At 37.6% G+C, this 24845-nt stretch overlaps 1 protein-coding gene across 1 annotated transcript in view; it reads left to right on the top strand.

Annotated features, from left to right (window-relative positions):
• DMD (dystrophin) overlaps positions 1-24845 on the top strand; it is a 1889362-nt gene that overhangs the window by 1060310 nt on the left and 804207 nt on the right. The window contains exon 44 of the mRNA XM_010599731.3: positions 12467-12568. Within this exon, the coding sequence (XP_010598033.2) occupies positions 12467-12568 (102 nt within the window). The remainder of the gene's footprint in view (positions 1-12466; positions 12569-24845) is intronic.

The raw sequence follows: 24845 nt of genomic DNA, 5'->3' as shown, positions 1-24845 counted from the left end.
ACATTGAGTTGTGTAAGATACCACTTGCCAAAAGAATTCTACTTCCAAAAAGAATTTGAAGCCCCTGGTTTAAGAGTGCAGGGCTTTGAAGAGTGGCACTGGACGTCAGTCTCATCACCTGATGGTCATACCTATGTCCACTCTTTAGTTAGTCTTGAGCATTCCAGATGTGCAGCTTGGTAGATTATATCTTCTTAGCTTCATAACATTTGGCACTTTAAAAATCAATACTGCATTATACATTGTATATTTGGACAGATTATTTTTGAAATCCATAAATCTCTAAATCAGAAAAAAAAAAAAAGGTTCCCTTTGGTGGCTGCCCTTGATTAACTCAGAATGGAAAGAGAGAACCTGTCATTCTTTGTCAATCAGCTTAACACATACTTGACAGCACGCAGTTACAGTGAAGGAGAGCCACGTTACCAAGGCCTAGCAAACCTAATTGTAGATAAATTAAAGAACAGTCACCCAGCATGAGGGAAAAGAGAAAGAAACTCAACTGCACAATGTTGTGTTTTTCCATCCATCAACCTTCATTTGTCAAAGTCAGCCTGACAACCTAGGCTAGAGAAGTCAGGCTCTAACACAATATTGATTCCATTTCATTTTTCGTTTCTTGGTACCCTTTTTAGCAAACAGTTCGTATGTGGAATGAGAGATGGTGCAGTCGATATATATGACCAGAACACATTTATTTTAAAGGCTTACTTTGGTTTTTTCATCCCAAAAGCCATTTATATTTGTGTATGTGTGTTTGTGTTGGTCTGTTTGTTTGTTTTGCTATAATGTTGTAATTGTCAGCTGTTACTGCAGTAACAAACAAGCCTACCTTCTGGTGACTTATAACAGCAAACATTAATTTCTCACTGAGGTGTCTACAGATTAGCTGCAGCTTTACTCTACACTGTGGGTTAAGCTCAGGTCTTCTCCTCAATCTGGATTATGGATCTCTCCAAATGCCTTCCCATCCCAGAACCCAGGCTGAAAGAACAGCTTTTATGTGGTAGATTATTCTCTCCTGCATGAGACTGTAGTGAATTTTCAGTACTATGATGAAACTCAAACTTGGCTTCGGAAGTACAGAAATACTATTACCATTGTCTGCATCATAAAGGTCTTAACTCATGGTGCACAATCTTGCACTGCAGGGGATATTAAGAATAAGGCAGAGGGGAAAAAAAAAAACCTACATGAAAATGCCCTATTATTAGAAGTGAGATTTTTTGTTGAAATCCCATGAAGACTTTCTGGGCAGAATGTTCTTTGAAGTTGAACACTGTCTACTTACAAAAACTGACCACTATAATTAGCTATGTGTCCATTTTTATGTGGCCTTCTTCACCTTATCTTAAATCATATAAAGATGTGAGGCCATTTGTGAGATAAAAGGTTTACTCAAACCAATTCTCTGACCTGTATATCAGAGGTTTGGCAGTCATAAACTCACAAAGAGAAACCCTTGGAGCATTTTCAAAGCTATGTAGAAATTTCTTTCTTTTCCTGTGTGAAGAAACAGGATTTTTTTCTCATTTATACCCTGGTAGGATATTGTGGAATATATTAAAGTTAATAAATAGGAGAAAGAACTAACATGATATTAAGAAATATATCTGCTTATCTAAGATACTCCACTGGTCCCACACCACCTGGACCTAAAAAAAAAAATTTTAGAGAGAAGAAAATCAAAGACATAAGGAAAAGAAAGATTAGTCCAAAGGACTAATGAACCACACCTGCCACGGCCTCCACCAGACTGATTCCAGTATAACTAGATGGTGCCTGGCTACCACCACTGACTGCTCTGACAGGGATCACAACAGAAGGTCTTGGGCAAAATTCTAACTCACCAAAAAAGAGCAGACTTACTGGCCTGACAGACTGGAGAAACCCTGAGAGTATGGGCCCTGCACACTCTTTTAGCTCAGTAATGAATCCATTCCTGAGGTTCACCACTCAGCCAAAAATTAGATAGGTCCATCAAACAAAAGGAGACTAAAGGCACACACCAGCCCAGGGGCAAGGATTAGAAGGCAGGAGGGGAAAGGAAAGCTGGTAACAGCGAACCCAAGGTCAAAAAGGGAGGGTGTTGTCATGTCGTGGGTTTTGTAACCAATGTCACAAAACACTATGTGTATTGTTTAATGAGAAGCTAGTGTGCTCTATAAACCTTCATCTAAAGTACAGTAAAAAAAATTTTAAAAAAAGAAATATATCTGCTGATTTTAGCAAGAAGTCACAATACACACACGTGTGTACAGGCACATGCAAGTGCATGGACACACACATGGTATAAACAACAGTTGTAAGGAAGAAAGTGAGATTTTGGTGGAACACTCTTCTGGGTTACAATCTCAATCCTGCCATTTGCGAGTTAAATGGTCTTGAACAAATGATCTAATCTCTCTCAGTTTCAGTATCTGTAAAATTTGATGATGTCCTTTTTGCAGGACTTTAAGTATTAGGAAAATGTGTCTGAAAAGCACAGTGCTTGACACAGTAAACATTTAGCAACTGTAGTTTGTTAATATCATTTGAGCAATTAATATTATAGTAGTATACTGGCACTTTCAGCGCAGCTAAGAATTTTAGCAGCATTCGTTTATCTTTACATAGGCATGTGGTTTTGCTGGGATTTTCTTGTTTGTGTGCTTTTAAGTTTCGTCATGTCAAGTTTTATTAATTTTAAAATATTAATATTTATTTCACCTATTCTTTCATTTTTTCGGGGTGATTATCGCCTTCTTGTAGTGTATTTTTCTCACACTCACTTAAGAATCATATACTAAAGAATATTTTAAGTGAATTTAATTGGATTTACTACAGTTGGCCTTTTAAGCAATAGTACCTGGCCCTAAATAACTGACCTATCTTTTAACTAATAAATTCACACTGCAAATAAATGTAATGAGGCAAATTGTAGAAATTCATCATCAAAATGGTCTTTCTAAAGTGATTTATCAAAGGTGCATGTAATTGGAGATCTAGTTCTCCAAAAATGTGCCAAGAAAAATAACCAAAAATAATTTAGAACTAAACATGGTTTCTTCACTTATTTCTCCGTTTCTATAGGACCAAGACTAAACCTCCTCCAAGGACTTAAGCTCTTAATTATTTCATTGAAGGATGAAGAGATGACAGTAGTGATGATGGAAACATTTCTATAGAGGAGAATGATGTGACCTTGCAATGTTGGTTTATCAGAGGACTAGAGCTAGAGCTACTTTGGTGGCCTAAATAGTAAAGGCCTAACGGAGGGGAGGGGCAGATAGGGCACAGAGTCCTGGGGTGTGTGCCCTGGGCGCCGCTTGAGGCATGGTGCCAATTAGCAGTTTCTGCTGGCCACAGGGCTGGATTAAGGCATGTGAGGGCTCTAAACACTGATAATCTGTGGTGCCCCTCCTCTGTTTACTCACACATTTGAATGGGATTTGTGAGTTTATATATATATGCGTGTGTGTGTGTCTTAGCTATCCATGATGTAATTTCTTTTTAAATGTGACTATAATATTAGCAATTGAACACAAAAGTAGAGTGTTCCATTTTAGCAAAATGAGATTATAAAATTTTTAGCGGATGTGGGGTACTAGGATTTTTACGATATACCACATTTTCTACGGAAAGAATATTCCACATATTCTACAAAAAAGAAAATAAGTCAGTGAACTTAATTGTTTCAACAATCAATATAAAATCCTGTTGATCTCCCACAACAAAAAATTGACCTTCAGTTTTGCTTTAAATGGCTCATACTTCAATTTTGATGCTTGCTTCATAATAAATGCTATAATTATAAATGAACAAATAAAAATATGTCATAAAGGAAAATTTTATGATCAAAAAACAAATATTACAACAAATTATTTTATTTTAAATAGATCTTTCATCTCTAACATGTTACAGTTAAAAACAGTTCTTTCTATTCCTCGCTTTTACAAATTCTTCAATGATTTCATCACAATTAAGCTGCCAAAGAACATCTACTTCCATACATAATAAGGATAATGAATCAACTCTTTCTTGAATAATTATTGTATGCTGAAGATTTTTGAGTCTCTTTATGGACAAAAATGAGCATTCTGTTGTGCGGTTTGTGATCATTAAAGTTAGGAATATGTGTAAAGCAATTTCAACATTGGGAAATACACATTGTATTTTATCTTCTACTATGGAATCATGCGTGCCTACCTGAGTAAAATTTGTCTTTCCTGAATCTGTAAACTTAATACTCATGTAAAAATGAAATTGCTGCACTTCTCTGTAAAGGTTTGTATTTAAGTCATCAGGATAAGCCTGCACTAATTTATTGCATGCCTTCATGCATCCTTCATCAGGTACATCCACCTTGTTTAAGAAGGAAAACCTATTTGAAAGAACTTCATACGCTTTTGCCCTTCTTTTCATGAAAGACTCAAGTGCGTCGATGATGGTGTGGTATGTGGTTATGCGAAATTGTTCTCTGGCACTCGGTACTTCTGAAGCACTTCCATCACTTCCTTGTTTCTTTCTAATACTTCTGTGATGGCAAACTGCTTGATAAATCAGTATTTGGCAGTATTTGTTGTGTTTTAAAATTTTTCAAAATCTTCTCTTAAAGTATGTAAATACCCTGTTAATGATGGGCGGACATCTGTGCATGTCTTTAAATTTACTTTTGAATCTTGGAGAGCTTGACTCCTCTGATGAAAATGCTGCAATATATTATTCCACATAACCAACATAAACGCATAAACTCTAGTGTTTCCATTTTGTTGGCAATGTTTTCGGCTTCTCTTTTAGTATCTCCTTTTTGTGTCTGGTCCTCAGCAATATTTTCTAAGGCATCTAGAATCTGAGTATATGATTCCAGGATTGCCCTCGTTGCTATAGCATACACTTCCCAATGTGTATTAGAAAGACATTTTAATACTCGATCATTGCCTAAATATGTTTTAAGAACTGCCCATCTGTGAGTAGAGGCAGCAAAAAATGTTTAGAGTAACTGTACTTATATCCGATCAGTCTGAAATGAAAAGGAAAATGTAATTGTTATTGTCTTAGGCTGGGTTCTCTAGAGAAGCAAAACCAGTAAAGTGTATAAATATATAGAGAGATAGATTTATATCATGGAAACAGCTCATGCGATTGTAGAGGCTGGAATGACCCAAGTCTGTGGATCAGGATAGAGGCTTCTCCTGCTTCAAGTGGTAAGCCCAAGATTGGCAGGTCAGAGAGCAAGGCTTTTACTCACAGGCTGTGGAGATCGATGACTCCCAAGATCGGCAGATAAGACCCCAAGGCTTCTCCTGATGCATGTAGCTGCAGGGGCTGGCAAACTCAAGATTGACAGGGCAGGTAGAAGAGCAGGGCTCTTGCTCACAGGCCGTGAAGATCAATGAATCCCAAGATCAGCAAATAAGCTGCTAGCTCAAGTCCCAAGAACCTATTTACTGTACTTCAAGTACAAAGACTTTAAAGTGTCTAATTTGAGGTCCCACGTTAAGGTGCCTATAATGCAAAATATTTGTTTGCAAAAACATTTGTATCTGTGGGCTTAGTTCCCTAGAGGACAATAAAATTACATAAATATTCTGGCAAAGAAGAAAAATATCAAAGAAATGTAATTTTAGTTGAAAAGAAGCCAATGAAAAATTAAGTAGAAATCAATTGCGATTAATCATGGAAGTGTTTTCTTAAGCCTTGTAATAATCTATACGTAAAGATGTAAATTTTTAAAAAAAATATTAAAGTAAATCATCCAGAAGAGGAATAGATTTTGTATTTAACTCTAGAAAATTATTAAGGTAGAAAGAAAATTGTGCCATGAAAGCATTCAGTTGTCTCCATGAACAAACATCTATTAATGAACAGACTAACTCAATACCCACAGTCTAAAAATGTAACAATATGAATTTTCCCATTCAACAATTTTTTATTAAGTACCTACTATATGATTTTTTTTTTTTATATGATGAGCTGGAATCGACTCGATGGCAACAGGTTTTTTTCTTTTTTTAATGTGCTAAGCGGGGCCCTGTTGGCACAGTGGTTAAGAGCTACAGCTCCTAACCGAAAAGTCGGCAGTTCGAATCCACCAGCCACTCCTTGGAAATTCTAGGGGGCAGTTCTACTCTGTCCTATAGGGTGGGCCGCTATGAGTTGGAATCCACTTGATGGCAACGGGGTTATGTGCTAGGCACTGCCAGGGATAAAATGAGTGAACAAGGTATATATGTATCATGTGTTGTCATAGAGCATAGTTCTAGAGGGATGTACAAATTTATGTCTGTGTGTGCATATGTATATATACACACTGCTTCTATGCACATTGATTGTGGATCCAAGTAAGATGAAATCCTTGACAACTTCAATATTTTCTCCATTTATCGTGATGTTGCTTATTGATCCAGTCGTAAGGATTTTTGGTTTCCTTTTTATGTTGAGGTGTAACCTATACTGAAGACTATAAATTTTGATCTTCCTCTGTAAGTGCTTCAAGTCCTCTTGGCTTTCAGCAAGCAAGTTTGTGTCATCTGCATATCGCAGGTTGTTAATTACTCTTCCTCTAATCCTAATGTCTTGTTCTTCGTATAGTCCAGCTTCTTGGATTATTTGCTCAGCATACAAATTGTTTTTTTTAGTGAAAGGATACAACCCTGACACACACCTTTCCTGACTTTAGACCATGCAGTATCACATTCTTCTTTTTAGCCACTGACTCTTGTTCTATGTACAAGTTCTACATGAGCACAATTAAGTATTCTAGAATTCCCATTCTTCACAATGTTATCCAAAATTTGTTATGATCTGCACAGTCAAATGCCTTTGCATAATCAAGAAAACACAGGTAAACATCTTTCTGGTATTCTGTGCATTTAGCCAAGATCCATCTGACATCAGCAATGATATCCCTTGTTTCATGTCCTCTTCTGAATCCAGCTTGAATTTCTGGCAGTTTCCTGTCGATGTACTGCTGCAGCCATTTTTGTATTATCTTCAGCAAAATTTTACTTGAGTGTAATATTAATGGCATTGTTTGATAATTTTTGCATTCTGTTGAATCACTTTTCTTTGGAATGGGCACAAATATGCATCTCTTCCTGTCATTTGGCCAGGTAGCTGTCTTCTACATTTCTTGGCATAGACGAGTGAGCACCTCCAGGGCTGCATCCATTTGTTGAAACATCTCAATTGGTACTCCGTCAATTCCTGGAGCCTTGTTTTTCGCCAGTGCCTTCAATGCAGCTTGGATTTCTTCCTTCAATACTGTTGGTTCTTGATCATGTACTGCCTCTGGAAATGGCTGAACATTAACCAATTCTTTTTGGTACAGTGACTCTGTGTATTCCTCTCATCTTCTTTTAATGCCTCCAGCGTTGTTCATTATTTTTCCCATAGAATCCTTCAAAATTGCAACTCAAGACTTGATTTCTTCTTCAGTTCTTTCAGCTTGAGAAACCCTGAGCGTATTCTTCCCTTTTGGTTTTCTGACTCCAGGTCTTTATACATTTCATTATAATACTTTACTCTGTTTTCTCCAGCTGCCCCTTGAAATCTTTTGCTCAGTTCTTTTATATGCCCTTTCTTCCTTTCACTGTAGTTACTCTACATACAAGAGCAAGTTTTAGAGTCTCTTATGACATCCATTTTGGTCTTTTCTTCCTTTCCTGTCTTTTTAATGACCTTTTCCTTTCTTCATATATGAAGTCCTATCGTACATCATGTTATCACCAATAATGTAGTCTATGGCAGTGAAGAGGCTAATCAATATCAATAGGTATCACACATGAAGTCCCTGGTTCTTAAGTGTAAAAATAGAAAATAGTGCTTTATCTTAGATAAAAAAATACACAATGAATATTAGTGACACTGCTTAAAGTTAACTCATCATTTTAAATGTATATAATTTTAAATGTATAATTTAGTGCATTTCCATGGAGCTGTGCTTGGTAACTTATGATATACATGCAAATACACAAATGTATGTGGAAAAATGCAGTTACGGTTTTCCTTTCCTTAAATCATTTCTACCTTGCTAAAAATATGCTCTTTTCTCTACTACTTTAGAGCAATATGTTTCTATTTTCTCAAAGTATTCTTTATAATTTATTTTCTTTTTGTTGTGCTGTTTAGAATATACAACACATCCTCCAATTCAACAGTTTCTACATGTACAATTCGGTGACATTGATTACATTCTTCAAGTTGTGCAGCCATTCTCATCTTCCTTTTCTGAGTTGTTCCTCTCTCATTAACATAAACTTACTGCTCCTTAAGGTTCCCCTCTAATCTTTCAAGTTGCTCTTGTCAATTTGATCCCATATAGATATTTCTTAAAAGAGCATGATTCTCAAGACAGACATTCTTTACTAGATAAGCTAAACTGTTGTTTGGTTTTAAGAAGACTTCAGGGATATTTTTGGTTTAAGGTTTAAAGATTATCTTAGGGCAGTTGTTTCAGGGGTTCATCTAGACTCCATGGCTCTAGAAAGACTGGATTCCTTGAGAATCTGAAATTCTGTTCATTTTCCCCTTTTTGATCAGGACCCTTGAAAGCAGGTAACCAGTCCTATAATCAGTCAGCCACTATATCAAAATATTACCCTATTTGTTATTTAAACTTAAGGGGCATTTTGCAAATGGGACATCTAATGGTGGACTTATAGTGACTGGGAACCTATGAGAAATCCAGTGCCTAAATTGAGGTGTTTCCCATTCCTGATCTGAGATCAGAGCTATATCTACCTCTACCAAAGAATTATAATCGTTCCTTCTTGGTAATGAGTACACTTTGCAGGCATGCAACCTTTACCTGGTGTCTTAGTTATCTAGTGATGCTATAATAGAAATACCACAAGAGAATGGCTTTGACAAATTTATTCTCTCACAGTTTAGGAGGCTAGAAGTCTGAATTTATGGTGCCAGCTCCAGGGGAAGGCTTTCTGTCTGTGTCAGCTTTGGGGGAAGGTCCTTGTCATCAATCTTCCTCTGGTCTAGGAGCTTCTCAGCACAGGAACCCCAGGTCAAAAGGATGTGCTCTGCTCCTGGCTCTTCTTTCTTGGTGGTAGAAGGTCCCTCTCCTCTCTGTTTGCTTCTCTCTTTTTTATCTCAAAAGAAATAGAATCAGGATACAACCTAAACCTGTAGATTGTGTCCTGCCTCCTTAATATGACTGCCTCAAACCCTGCCCCGTTAGCATCATAGAGGTTAGGATTTATAACACATAGGTAATTACATCAGATCACGAAATGGAGGGCAACCATACAATACTGGGAATCGTGGGCTAGCCAAGTTGACACACATTTTGGGGGACACAATTCTATCCATAACATTCCTCCCTTTGGCCCTCAAAACTCATGTGCTTGGCACATGTAAAACACACTCACCCCATCATATCATCCCAAAAGTTTTAAAGCAACTGTGAGTCCAAATTCCATCCTGGGGCAAAATCCTTCTTCATCTGTGAAATCTAGAATACAAACTATCTGCTTCCAAAGTACAATGGTAGAACAGGCACAAGGTAGACGTTTTCATTACAAATGAGAGAAACTGGAGGGAAAGAAGGGACAACAGGCACCAAGCAAGTCAGCAGAACACATTACATTAGCTCTGAATGCTTGAAAATAATCCTCTGTTCTCTAAGACCATCTAGGAAGTGACCATACCCTCCAAACTCTGTGTGTTGGCCACACCCTCTGGATTCTGGGTGGAGATCCTTCAGCCCTGGGCTTTAGCTCTGCCCTCCAGGAGCACTAGAATGGCAACTCTGCTCCCTGGGATTTGGGTGGCCCCATTCTCCTAGTCTGACTGAGTGGCGACCCTACCCCCTTGGCCCGGCAGGCCCCATTCTTCTGCCCCTTGAGCATGGCAGCCCTTCCCCCTAAGTTTTGGCAGTGCATCATGCCTCATCCCACTGGCACTCATGAAAGGTAGCCCCATGCTCTGGAACTGAGTCAGGGAAGATCTGACTCTTTGAAATCTAGAATGTCGTGGCCCCACCCTTTGATACCTAGCAGGCCTTGGTTCTACCCTTTGAGATCCCAGAGGTGGTGGCCCTACCCTTTGAGACTGAGGCACCTCTGCTTCCTGTATTTCTTGTCTCTTTAGCTTCTGTTTTCTGACTTCTCAGCCTCTTGGTCCCTCTGACCCTCACTCTCTTGGGCCTCTTGGGCAGGCCTGGCATCTGTCCTGCTCAGGCAAGTGTCCCAAAGCCTGGAGGCACCCTACTCTGCCAGTAAACCTGGGCCAGAAGGCACTCAGCTCTTTTACTCTGTGGGTTGGCAAGCCTAGCTCCACTGGTGAGTGCCAGGAGGCACCTCACTCCACCAGGAAGCCTCCTGCCCAAAGGCACTCAGCTCTCTCGCTCTGTGGGTTGGCTCCTGCACCACCTTGCATAGGTATCCTTGTTCTGCAGCTGCCATTTCTCTGTTGCTGCTTCTCACCATCTGCACTGTCTTCAGTGTAACAGCTCTCCTCACTTCCTTCTGAGCCCTCACTAGAATTGTCTTTGATGTCCATAATTCCACCAACAGTCTTTTCAAGGCAATCTAGGCTTTTGCTATTAGGCACTTTAAAACTCTTCCAGCCTCTATCCATTACTCAATTCCAAAACCACTTTCACATTGTAGGCATCTGTTAGAGCAGCACCCTACTCTCAGTACCAAAATATTAGTTATCTAGTGCTACTGTAACAGAAATACCACAAGTAGATGGCATTGATAAACAGAAATTTATTCTCTCACAGTTTAGGAGGCTAGAAGTCCAAATTCAGGGCACCAGCTCCAGGAGAAGCCTTTCTCTCTCTGTTGGCTTTAGGGGAAGGTCCTTGTCATCAGTCTTTCCCTGGGTCTAAGAGCTTCTCAGTGCAGGGAACCCGAGTTCAAAGGACATGATCCACTCCTGGTTCTTCTTTCTTGGTGGTAAGAGGTCCCTCTCTTCTCTGCTTGCTTCTCTCTTTTACATCTCAAAAGAGATTGACTCAAGATACAGCCTAGCCCTGTAGATTGTGTCCTGACTCATTAACATAACTACTTCAAATTCTGCCTCATTAACATCAAAGAGGTTAGGATTTACAGCACGTAGGTAATTGTATCAGATCACAAAATGGAGGGCAACCACACAATACTAGGAATCATGGCTTAGCCAAGTTGCTACACATTTTTGGGGGACACAATTCAATCCGTAACACCTGGTGATGGCCAGTAAGACCACAAAGCAGCAGTTCTCCAAGAGTGAAGTGGTTAAGCTCCTGTTCTAAAAGAAGTGAGTTTTACACACATACCCATTAACACACAGGGTTGAGTCTTATTGTTACGGACATTTTGACCAAAGTGTCTCTTACCTACTGGTATTTATTATAATAAGTACTAAAGAAACCATCACTTTCAAGAGCATGTGAGGAATACCCATAAGCTGCAAGACGCCCTACTATGCAATTAGAGTCTACACTAATTTGGGTTCACGGGACTCCCTGCCCTGATGGGTTGAGAGAGAACAGATATAAACACAGTATATCAAGAACACCAATGGCACGAAGACGTGCACACAGCATAGGAGTGAGTGCCTCTGGTTTGAGGGCTGGGAGTCTATGGTGTAGGTGAGGGTGGAAGAAAGGTATGAGTTAATCAGGAGCTGCTATCTGAGGAAGATTGCCCAGGCCCTGACTGGTGCCTGACATTGATTAATCGATATTCTATCCTAGTGTTTAACAAGTGTTCCATCCAAAAAGTCTCCTGTAATACTTAACTCCACTTCCTTCAGCTTCAATTTATGCTCATTTCTGTTGTTCACTTTTCAAGAGGGCTAGACAGCAGCCAGTAACAAAACACTTTATATTCATATATCTAAAGTGTTTTTTTTTTTCCTGTCATGCTTCAGTTCTCTCCAGACATGAGAAAACAAACAAACAAAAATTAATTTAGTCTCTTTCCTCAAAAGTCAAATTTAATTTGACTGGTTAATAGTTAATAAGTTTTGATACTCTTTTTAAGTGTTTACTCTTTGGAAAGAAATTTAATAATTTCAACAATGATATGGAAAGAATTATTTGATTCCTCGTTTGAAATACAATTTTGGATCTGAATCCCAAAAGAAAATCCTGTTAAAATAAGAAATTTGCAGAGTAAAGTGAACATTAGTATTACCAAGATTATTTAAGCTAACAATAGTATTTATCCATATTCAATGTATGCATAAATTATGACTCATTATTCCATTTTAATTTTTTGAAAAATAGTGTCTATGTTTCTATATGACAGTATTGAAATATAATTCAACAAGATTTGGGGTTAATTTTTTGTTTATATCTGTGTGTTTCATAAAGACCTCTATTTCTTTCCTTGGCACCAAAAGCTACTTTTTCATGCCCTTGTGTTCCATGCAGAAATTGATCTGCAATACATGTGGAGTCTCCAAGGGTATATTTAAATTTAGTAATTTTATTGCTAACTGTGAAGTTAATCTGCACTGTATGGCTTCTCTTCCCCAGGAAACTGAAGTAGCAGTTCAAGCTAAAAAGCCGGATGTGGAAAGGATTTTGTCTAAAGGGCAGCATTTGTACAAGGAAAAACCAGCCACTCAGCCAGTGAAGGTAATGAAGTAACTTCTAGCAATATCCATTACCTTATAATAGGTTATGCTTTCCTTGTTCTGCATTTGCCATTGACGTGGTCTATTTGTAATCAATGAAATAACTTGTAAATTAGGATATTTTGATCAAAAAGACAGCTCCGCCATACTGCAATAGCAGAGGCAGAACTGCCTTTTTGATCAAAATATCCTATTTATATATCATGATCTTAAGGCTATTAACAAATCATTGCATCAAAGGACTTGTTTCTGTCCTGGTGTGCTGCCATCAATTCAAAAAGTAGTACCACCTTCAAGGTAGATTAAATTCTTTGGAGCTTTATTGCTTTGCTTGCCAGCCTTGATGCTGTTCATATTGTTTGGCTTAATTCAAATCAAGCTACTGCGTCATACTGTCTGTCTTCAAGAGCAATATGGTCCACGACCTTTCTTTTCTCTGTTGCTCTTTCTTATGAAAAGAAAAATCAGCGTTCGGGCTTCAGTACTTTATTGGGTCAAGAATTTTTAGTGAAATGTCATGTAATTGCTTCTCTCTCTTTGGTAAAAAACCGGCCTGGGAGAAGGCTTTCTAGATCTTTACCCTCTTTCGTGTGCATTTTGAAGTCTGAGACACATTTATTCATAGGCCATTACATGAGGAGAGAAATGGAAATCCAGGTCAGTTTTCAAGAAATGGCTAATCAATGGCTTCCATTTGCAAATGAGAGTCCAGTGATAAAGAAACGTTATCTTAGGTTATCTTATTTTCTGTACCTGATGAAAATTATAGTAGCTCCCATTATGATGAAGGTTCCCAAGAGCCTGTAATGGTGGCTGTCTATTGATCAATCCTGGTTTCTCCAGCTAACATTGCAGACTGAGATTTAGTGAGCCTCACCCTCATGTTTAAAACTTCTCTAAAACATTGCAGGTCAATAACCTCATTATACAGAACCAGTTTGTCCTTGCAAACAACATTACCATGACTTATACTCTGTCTCTCAGGTCACCGCTTAGTTTCCCTTTTGCTGGGCCCAAGTCTCATTTCTAGGAAATTGTTTGCTTTTTTTACAGTTTACAAGGGACTTTTCCTTTGGTAAATTTAAAGTTGTAGCCTGAACATTATGCCGAAACACCAGATGCTGAAAGACACACGTTTCTCTTTAAATATTGCTATCTATTTATTCTGGAATACATTATCCCCATTCCTAAAGTCCAGAGAAAACAATTTTATAAACTAACAATAATATGTTTAGTATTTAGAATTGGAAATCTTAGAGAAAGTCCTGAAAGCAACAAATCTTAGGGTTTCCTTTGATGCTCTCAAGAAAGCCAATCCCCAAGCAGACACTCCTCTTTCTTGGTTGACAGGGTGACTCTCACTGTAGGCAGCGATGAAATGGAGAAATAGGTCACTGCATAGGTCTATTCTATCTACTCTTGGTTGATCCTCAAAGACCTTGTAACATATTTCATATGGCAATGAGCCAGGCTTTGCCATCAATTGTTACAGGTTACAAATATGCATTTCGTGTGGCTTTTACTCTGGTGCTTTTATAAAAGACAGAGGGAAAATTCGTAACTCAAATAGATGGGAAAAATTCTGCCCTCATTTTGTATAAAATAATCCAAGCAGTTGAAGCTAGTTTAGCACATAGTCACCCACACCTTCAACTCTTGGGCCACTTCGAGATCAGAACTGGAACCTGCCGCGCCTAAGCGTATCTAGTTTTTACTGTTGCATTGGTGGGATAAAAAGGGGAATTAGCTTCCTGAAATAAAAAAGGGGGAACCAAAAGATGTTAACGCCCTTTCTCTTTCACATTTCCTAAAACCATTTTATAGGAGCGCCAGGTGGCACAAACAGTTAAGCACTCGACAGCTACCCAAAAGTTTGGCTATTTGAACCTACCCAGAGGCACCTCAGAAGAAAGGCTTGGTGATCTGCTTCTGAAAGGTCACAGCCTTGAAAACCCTATGGAGCACATTTCTAGTCTGATACACATGGGGTCTCCATGAGTCAGAATCCGCTTGATGGCAACTAACAACAACAAAAAAAAAAAAAAAACATTTTATAGCAGTTAGGACTATTCTTTCTTTCCTTCTTTTCTCCTGTCCTCTTTCCCCTTTTCCTCTCAAGTCAGCTGGTTTGGTAGATGAAATTCTGTGAAAACTCATTTCCATTGTAATATTTTTCCCTCGAGTTTGGAGAAGAATAAACTTATCAAGTTGTTAGTGGCAAAAGGGCAAGATTGATTTGGGAGATTCTGAGTGAGGAGAGGAGAGATGACTCATATGCAACTTTTGATATGAACCAAGACCTTGGAAACAACTGAAGATTAGCTGGGGTTTGTGGTAGCCTGAACACAGAAACAAACAAAAATCCATTTCCGTCAAGTTAATTCCAACTCGTAGAAACCCTATAGGACACAGTAGAACTGCCCATACAATCTCCAAGGCTGTACACCTTTAAGGAAGCAGACTGCCACATCTTTTTCCCGCTGAGCAGCTGATGGGTTCGAACTGCCAACCTTTCCGTTAGTGGCCCAGCACTTAACCACTGCACCACCGGGACTCACTAGCCTGAAAACTAACCAAAAAAAACCAAACTCCTTGCCATCAAGTCAATATTGACTCATAGCGACCCTATAGGACAGAGTAGAACTGACTCATAGGGCTTCCAAGGAGCAGCTGGTGGATTTGAACTGCCAACCTTTAGGTTAGCAGCTGAGCGCTTAATCACGGTGCCACTAGGCCTTGCTAGCCTGAACAGTAGAGGCTCAAAAACAACCTCAGAGTTCAGAACATGGAACCCGAAATACAAGGCAGAAAGCTGTGAGGGCTGTTTAAAATCTCTGCATGGATCAAAAAACCTCTATTTAAAGGTTAGGGATGGTTTTTTTTTTTGAAGCTCCATTGCTCTGCTAGTAAATGAACAAAGCTGGTTTGCAACTTTGATTCCATATATATCAAAAAATTTTAAATGTGCTATTCCTAATGCCTCTTCTGAACTCTGAGCTTTCGAATCCCTTAATAGAAGGGAAAAGGGTCTGAAAGACCTGCGGTATATTTTAATGAGAGAAGTTTGTTTTTGCTTCCTGGGGAAGAAATGTTAGGAAACTATAACAATTATGAAGAAAGTGACATTCTTAAAAAAGAAAATGAAACTCCCTCACGATTTGTATGCAAGAGGCAGTATTTAAATTGATGATTAGTATTTTCATCAGTTACAGACACTCTAATTTAGGACACATCAGAGAATAATTCTGCATTCGACAGCCTGTCTGTTCAGCTCCCACGCTCACCTCCCAAGCTCTGTCCTGATTGGAAGCCGGGCTTATCCCTGTTCAATTTCCTTCCTTTTATGTCTCTTCTTTACTTCATCAGCTTCTGCAGGCTTTCCTTAATTTTCAAAGATGGTAAAGTTTTAGTTTCTTTTTTAATCCCTGACTCACCGATGTATTTCTGATGTTTTTCGAGGACTTTCTCTTAAAGGCCACATATATAACATGAGGCAGCTTAACTAATGATGAAAAACATGGTGGCATAGTGGTTAAGAGCTACAGCTTCTAACCAAAAGGTCAGCAGTTCAAATCCACCAGGTGCTCCTTGGAAACTCTGTCGGGCAGTTCTACTCTGTCCTATAGGGTTGCTGTGAGTCGGAATTGACTCCACAGCAACGGGTTTGGTTTTTGATTTTCCACTAATGAAAAATGTGGTACTAGATATCTAATACAAAATTACTAGAAAAACTCTAGGATAGTGTGGCTGAAGAATTAAATACCCTTGTTTTGCTTTCTGCCTCTCTCTCTCTTTCTCTTTCACATATGCACATACACACACACACATACACTTTTATTTAATTTCATGTATGTATTTTTCCTCAGAAAATGTTGAAGATTGGTTGGATAAGTTGGATAAATTGTATAAAATTTTTGCTGAAGTTATGCCTTAGATTATAACAATATTTTATGACAATGCTGCTGTTGAAGTCATTTTTAATATGTTCCATTTTCCACAGAGTAATAACTAGGTCCTCAATAGCACCTCATTTAGCAGTTAAAAGCAACAAAAACAACTGCCATCAGCAATAACAGTATCAATAACTACAAAAGAAACAAACTATTTGTTATTTGCTTTTTAAATTTGTTTTTTGAAACTCTCTTTTGAACTTAAGCATTTTGATGTCATTTTCTTCTATTCATACTCATTCTTCAACTTAACATGGAAAGCTACTCTTTCTGTTACAGTTTTCTAAATGTATGTATGTATTTCAAAAGACTTGCACCATCTTCCCTTGTATTAGAACTGAGAGCATTAATGGCATTGAAATGTCTTCATTACTTTCTGAAGTGGTAACATGAAACTAGCTGGTGTGCTTTGCTAACATTTTAGATTATCAGAAAAAAAAATATTTTTTTTCTAACATGGATCTAATACTATATTTAACCTACTGCTCTTGCAATTCTTTCTAAGCGTAGTAGTACAAGTAAGATGTGACGTATTTGGCCAAAGGGTTCCACCTCAACCATCAACACAAAATAATTACTGTGGACAAATGGTCAAGGGGCCAATTATAATCTTCCAAGCATCATTTCCTCAGATATAGGCCACAAAATGACAGCATCATTAGTCATTTTCAATTACAGTCAATCACATCCAGGGATGTCTCATTTTCCTAGCTGTTTTGTTTCTAATTAACTAGATTAAGCTGGTTTTTGTTTTTGTTCTCCTCCCATGAGTTTGTTCTACTGCCAACATCAATATCTTAACATTTTCAAGAACTTCCTTAGGGTTTATTTTTTGTCTGACAGTGTTTAAAGCATTACTCACAATAAATGTGTGTCCGAATACTTTTATATGGTATAGCAAGGGTGAGTGGTGTCTTATTGGTCGATATGTTGCTCGTTTAAATGTCATTACAATTCTAATAATATCTGGATTTTCTAAACCATCTATCGTGCATGTGATCTCATTTAGCCAACACAACTTTTTGGTAGTATCAGAAATCGACAGAGGGTTAACAGGCATAAACCTGTCCCCCAAAATGAACAAGTCCATTTTGACTAACTCTTTGGGTAAGCACAATGTCATGTGTCAATGATAGTAGAGAAAATTGGGAGAGGACTTATAGGAAGAAGGTAACAAGAGGGATTTTATAATTCATTATTACATGAGTAGCAGCATTTCAATTTTTAAAATGTTAAAAATATAAGAGGTTGTAAATGCTAATCACATATATCTAATTATATGGAGAGCCCCACTTATCCAATGAGAAGACAAAATTTATAATAGATTTTTGGGCAAGTTGAAATATAAACATTTACAGATATGAATGAAAGTATCAAATGTATAATGATATTTACTTTCTTAATTGAGTAGCACTTACGTATTTGAAATCTCATATTTTATTAAAAGAAAATGCAGAAATTTAGAAATACTGTGTTTGCCACATTTATAATTTATGAAAGAATTTCATCCAAGCTCTTCCTATGTATCTTCCAGAATTCTAGAGCTCATGGTTTTTCTTCTAAATTATTTGTGATATGGCAGTGTTTGAATTCGTGTATTATACTGTTAAAGCCCACTGACCAAAGATCACTAAGAACACACCTATAATCAAAAAGTTGGGTTTATTTATATATGGTTAGCATTTACAATTAATTTGGTGACTGGGTCTGTTAATAAATTTTATCTAGAAGGCAAAAGGATTAAAGCAGGGCTGGAGCTGTCACTGTTAGAGGCAAAGCACTTCCTCATATTAGTCATTTTTGTGGTGGCAGAGTGGCCTTGTCTCTGTCTCGTTCCAAACATGGCCACGGAGTGGCCTTGTCTCTGTCTAGTTTACATTCTGTGCCTGTTTTTTTTTTTTTTTTTTTTTAATGTTCAATGGGACCATCACAGCATCACAGCTGTCAACAGGGCCATTTTTCATTTACTCTATGTCATCACTGGAATTTTTATCGCAAGCCTCAATACTCATTCCCAAAATATTAGAAGAGTTGATTTTCTCGTTTTTCTTAGATATGCTTGATCTCCTTAACAGAAAAACTTAAGGTGTTGCTTTTAAAAATGATTTTTAAAACATGTGTTTACAATGACCTCCACCACTGGTGATGGTGAGGTCATACCCTAGGAATAATTGCTAATGATTTATTGACTTTCTTCACCTCTTTTTTTTTTTTTAACCACTTCTGTCAGATAACTTCTGTAAGCATCTAAAATTCATATCTTTTGAGGTTATTTCAGGCTAATATGCAACTTTGTTGTTCAAAATGAAACAATTGAGACACAAAAGACATTACCAGGGCTCTAATACGAACTGGCCCACTCTTTTCTGAGGAAATATTTGAGGGAAAGTCTCAATTTAAACTTACTCAGTAGCTCATGCTGGAACTAAGCAAACATTTTAAGAGATTCAGATTTCACCTCTGGCCCTCAGTTGTATTAATTTGCATTTATACAGACAGACACAGAAACACGGATGTTTCAATTACAATATTCATATGTCTGCCTGCCTATGTACTCCCATAGGTGGATTTATTTATTTATTTCCTCAGCAGTTAATAATTGTTTGCCAGGAGTTGACATAAGGGAAATGTATGAGATTTTTAAAATTTTTGAAAATCCTAAACTCTAATAGAGTTTAAGCTATCTTCCCTTTTTAAATTACAAAAGGACAGCTACATTCAGAAATCACTTTTTTCTTGCAATTAATTCCTGCTTTTCATAAAGAAGAAATTTCACATTGTTGGATACAATTATCTTAACATTTAATGGCTATTTCCAAGAAAATTATACCCAATGGAAAACAATGCCAAGCTGTAAAATTCCCTGTAATTAAACTGAGTTTGCCACTTAAAAATGATTTTGAAGTTTCTGCCTGTTGGGTAAAATATGAATTTCTATGTTGAGTTTGGAACTCCTGTGAGAAAAGCCTGTGAACAGCAATTGAGCTGCAAATTCAAAGTTTCAAAAATCTGGGGGTCTAGTCAAGAACAGGATTTGATAGTTATTAACCCACTGATTTTATATTGAAGATGTCATTTAAACACATAGCTGATTCCTTTATGTTGGTTATACGTTATTAACACATATAGCAAACCATTACCTTTTACAGATTTTTATTATGTATTGCTTGAAGTTTATTATGTAAAGAACATTGCACTCGATACTGCAGCCAAGTATTTTTTTGGCATCCAAAAGAACAATCAGCCTAATAGAAAAGACAGGAGAATGGAAAATATGGATGCATGCCAGAGAACCAAAATTAAAGCAAAACCCAACAAAACAGAATTTCCATGCTAGCTATATAATTCATGTCAGTTGTAAAGAACGCCAGATTCTTGAAGAAGTTGTAAGAACGTTTTTGTGAGTAGCCCAATCAAAACCTGTGGCCATTTTATAAGTGATCTTATTTACTGTTACTTATGGAAGGTCAGGGAATATACAGTTCTAAGTTTTTTGTACTTTTGACCCATGGCAATAACTTCAGATGTTTGTGGTGCATTGGAGGTACCACTTAATTAAAAAAAAAAATCTACCTCTACATTTGAAATTACAGTAACATCTCATTTATTCATCTGAAATTTACAGCGGGTAAGAAAACATTTGAATAAATGGATAGACTGGTCAGAGTTTATATATCAATAAAAGGGAAATTGAATATACAAACATATAATTTTCTATATAACCAAAACCTAGTCCTTTAAGCATTGAAGTATTTTAATGAAAACTATTTTAATAAAAACTTTTATTGACTATCTTCTGTTTTGCTTCATTAACTGATGCATAATAACTAACCAACAATTTTATAGTATTTTACAGTTCACAGAGTTCTTTTCACATAAAATATTTGATTTAGGTTCTCCAACAAAGCTATGTGTCAGGTAGTAGTGTTACATCCATGTTCCAAGGATGACAAATTTGAGTGACCTATCTGATTTGACAAGGATCACACAACCAGTAGTAATAAATTATGACTAAAATCCAAAACTTCTGATTCTAAATCCCAATGTAATTTAAACTTTTCTGAATTTTTCAGAGTATCAGTTATTATTCTGTTTAGCTACACAGTGATGTCCTTGGAATATAATGACGTTCCATGCAGATTACTGTTGCTTCGGATGACACACAGATGAAGTTAATTCACTTTTAGAGGCTTGGGTTGCAAGATAATTGCATACCTTTAAATATCAGAATCAAACTCAATGCAGAGAGTTGCTTACAGTAAGAGAAGAAAGTAGAACCTAAGCCAACTGTGGGGCCAGCAAACACCCACTCACTCTTGAACCGTATGCTTATTGAGTGGAAGGGTGGGCAGATCCCCAGCATTACTGAAATCAAATCAGTCTCCAATAGCTCAATCTCTCTTGCTCCCCTCCCCCCATATAGGTGATTTCCTATAAGCTAAATGATGTATGATGAGATTTCACCATATGTTGAACTGTTGTCCCTTCACTAAATAACTGCAGTATCGAGTGCAGTGTTCCCTACACAGTAACCAAATGACTACATTTGCTAGTTACCTGCTTTTATGTGTATTGTCTTCTCCCTATTATCTGTTACTACCTTCTGTTATGAGCATGGTTCCTTCTAGTTGCACTTACTATTCTGTCATTTTGAAGGAACTAGAACTTCGCAGAGGAACGAAGAGGCCAAATAGAGTATATTCCTAGCTTTTTAAAAGGTTTAATTCCTACTGTTTAGGCTCTAGCATCAGGACTGAAAAATACCCACCCCATGTCGTGACTTCCAAGTGGTGGTTTTCCTCATTGATCAGAGGCGTTTTTTGCTTACTTTTGGGCTCATGGCTTATTTTTTAATAAATAAAAAGAATTATACTCAGCTAAAAAAAAATTTTTTTTTATATGCTAGTAAAAGTTTAACAACTTGCACTCTGGGTGGAAAAATATAAAAGCCCTGGTTTCAGATGACGTCAGATACAACAGACATAAATAACCTCAAGAGTATAGACGGTGGTTAACTGTGCCATCCAGAGGCCCCAAATTAGGAAGGGATGAGTTTTTAGTATTTACTACTTTTATTTTTAATAAAGTTTATTTAAGTGTAAGTTTACATAATTTAATTCTTGTTAACGGTCCTGTTTGACAACCAATTTGCACAATTCCTGAAAATGTAATCTCTCTACTCCCGTTTTCTTTCTTGCTTGTGTACTCCTAAAATATATAGTATCATTTATAAGTATATTTTAAATTTATAATTACTACCAAGAAAAAAAAAAACCCAAAACCGTTGCCGTCAAGTGGATTCCAACACATAGCAACCCAATAGGACAGAGTAGAACTGCCCTATAGTTTCCAAGGAGGAGCTGGTGGACTCAAGTGTTGACCTTTTGGTTAGCAGCTGAGATCTTAATCACTGCACCACCAGGGCTCCATTGTGATTTAAATACTGTGTCTTACCTTTTTTTATTTATATATCTATTTTTAAGATCTATCCATATTGTTCTATATACACATAGTCTGTTGCTTTACTGCATAATATTTCTTAGCATGCATCCATCACATTCAAGTTGTCTGTTTCCCTAGCATAGACACCAGGAGCCTTGGTGGTGCAATGTTTAAGTGCTCAGTTGCTAACCGAAAGGTTGGCTGTTTGACCCACCAGAGAAAAAGACCTAGTGACCTGCTACCATAAATATTACAGCCTAGGAAACCCTATGGGGCATTTCTACTCTGTCCTATAGGGTCGCTATGAGTTGGAATCGACTCAACGGCACACCAACAGCATAAACACCATGTTGGTTTCAAATCCCCACAATGCAGCAACAAACTTTCTTATGCACCCCAGTTCCCTCGGGGACCCTAGTGAAAATTTCTCTGGCATACATATATGCAAGAATAGGATCAGTAGAGTTTTTGTCTTTTTTTGTTTTGTAGTACCAAACCCATCAAACCTGTTGCCGTCGAGTCAATTCCGACTCATAGCAACCCTATAGGACAGAGTAGAACTGCCCCATAGAGTTTCCAAGGAGCACCTGGAGGATTTGAACTGCTGACCTTTTGGTTAGCAGCCATAGCACTTAACAACTACGCCACAAGGGTTTCCTTTTGTAGTACATGTACCCACATTTCTACTTGGCAACAACCAGTCAAAACCGAAGTTGTAGCTCTCTGATTTGGGAAAGCCTTGTTCTTCCCATAGTTGCCATGTAGCCCCTGTAAGGATCTGAGTTTGTGGCCCTGGTCTAGGAGAATGGCTTTTCAAATATGGTCTGGTTAAAGAATAATAGAAGTCTATAAAGTGGTTACAAACCTGGAAAATTACATGGGATCTTTCAAATCCTCGATAAGAAGTCATCAATGGTATGTAATTCACATTGTGGTCAAATTGAGGATAGGAAAATTCAATTATTCTTTTCTCCTTTCCTTCATTTAAATAGCCATTTTTAAAAATTTGATTCAATTTGGATATGTTTAGTGAATACCTATTATATAGGCAACACTGGACTGGGTCTAAAAGAGAATACTATACCAGGAACAGGAGACTCAGTACCTGCTCTGAAAGGCTCAGTCTATCTGGAAAGACATATGTGGTTGTTAGGCGCTGATCAAGTTGGCTCTGACTCAAGTGACCCTATGTACCACAAAACAAGACACTGCCCAGTCATGTACCATTCTCATAATTTTTGCTATGTTTGAGCTCATTGTTGCAGCCCCTGTGTCAATCCATCTCATGGAAAGACATATACTGATAACTATAATATAGGGCAGATTTAAAGAAGCACCCTGTTCGAAAATTTCTCTTCAGCACTTCCTAGCTCAAAATCTCAACTTCCACAGACAGGAAAAATACACAGAGATAGAGTGAGAGAGACACACGCACACTCCTCTGCCTTCCTCCACATGGCCAAAGCTTTCGGTAGTCAGGGCCTGACCACCTCTCATATTGAAACATTAGTCTCCCAACTCCTTCCTCTGCTTCCTTCTGATAAGACCTCCACACTCCAAAACACGAATCTTATCACCTCACTCTCCTGCTCTAAACATCTCATCCACTCTCTGGTTTTAAGAAAGAATCCAATAATTTCACATGGGAAGACCTTGATAAACTCCCTTTGGATCTGGCCTAGCAATTTTGTATCTTTTCCTATAAACTCTGTAGTCCAGATGCCAAACTCTGCATTTTCTTAAGAAGCGTAATGCTTTTTGTCTCTGTGCCTTTGAACATCTCTTCCATCTCTTTGGAATACCCTCTCTGCACCTGCCACCCAAACTTTACCTTTCTAAAAAGTCTCTTGTCATCTTTCCAGATCAACTCATATGTTAGCTTTTCTGAATAACCTACCGATCTCTCTAGGCAGAGTTAAACTGTTTCCCTAATGTGTCTTGTTCAAACCATTATTATTACATAAAAACACAGCTGTAATTTATTTACATGTCTCTTTTCTCCACAAGGCTGTGAATGGTTGTTGTTGTTGTTATTGTGAGCTGTTGAGTTGATTTTCGACTTGTAGGGATCCCACATGACAGAATGGAACCACCCCATAGGATTTTCTGGGCTGTAATCTTTACAGAAGCAACTCGCAGGTCTTTGTCCCACAGAGCCGCTGGGTGGGTTTGAACTGCCAACCTTTAGGTTAGCAGCAAACACTTAACCATTGTGGCACCAAAGCTCCTGTGAATGCTTAGAGAGTATTATTTTCATCTTTGTAACCCCAGTAACTGGCACGAAGGCTGACACAAAGTAGCAGCTAAAATTTTTTTCATGAATGAATGAATGTTTTCATTAAAATGGTTAGCATTAAATTAATGATTAGCATTAAAAAGCACAACCTTTTATATAAAACATCCCAGTTAGGAGGTTAGGTTCATGTCATCCCTATTTACTCAATAACTATTTAAAGAATTTTAGTTGCTGGCTTTTTCTACTCTGGTTCTTCAGTCTAGAAATGCAACTTCTGTTAATTTATTTATTATAAGTAAATCCAACATCAGTAATTTTATTTGTATTTCGCACGACATAAGCATAGAAATTTAAAGCTGTATAAACAACTCTGCTATTTACTATCAGTAGGCACTAGCATAATTTTCTAAGAGTAGCTACTGTATTAGGTAATGCTAGTCATTCTAACAAATAAATTCAAAATTTCAGTGGCTTAAAACAATAGGTGTATTTTTCTCACTCATTTGACAGTCCAATGTATGTTTTCCTGGTCAGGCAGCTTTTCTACATATATTTCAGGAATCCAGGTCCTTTCTATCTTGTGGCTCTGCCATTCCCTTGGCACTCTTTCTCAACTTGGATTCCTCAAAAGGATTAAGCCCAATAGAAAA

Source organism: Loxodonta africana, chromosome X (genome assembly GCF_030014295.1).
Source record: "Loxodonta africana isolate mLoxAfr1 chromosome X, mLoxAfr1.hap2, whole genome shotgun sequence".
Taxonomy (NCBI): domain Eukaryota; kingdom Metazoa; phylum Chordata; class Mammalia; order Proboscidea; family Elephantidae; genus Loxodonta; species Loxodonta africana.
Note: the sequence above shows the minus strand (reverse complement) of the source record. Positions and strands in the feature narration are given on the sequence as shown.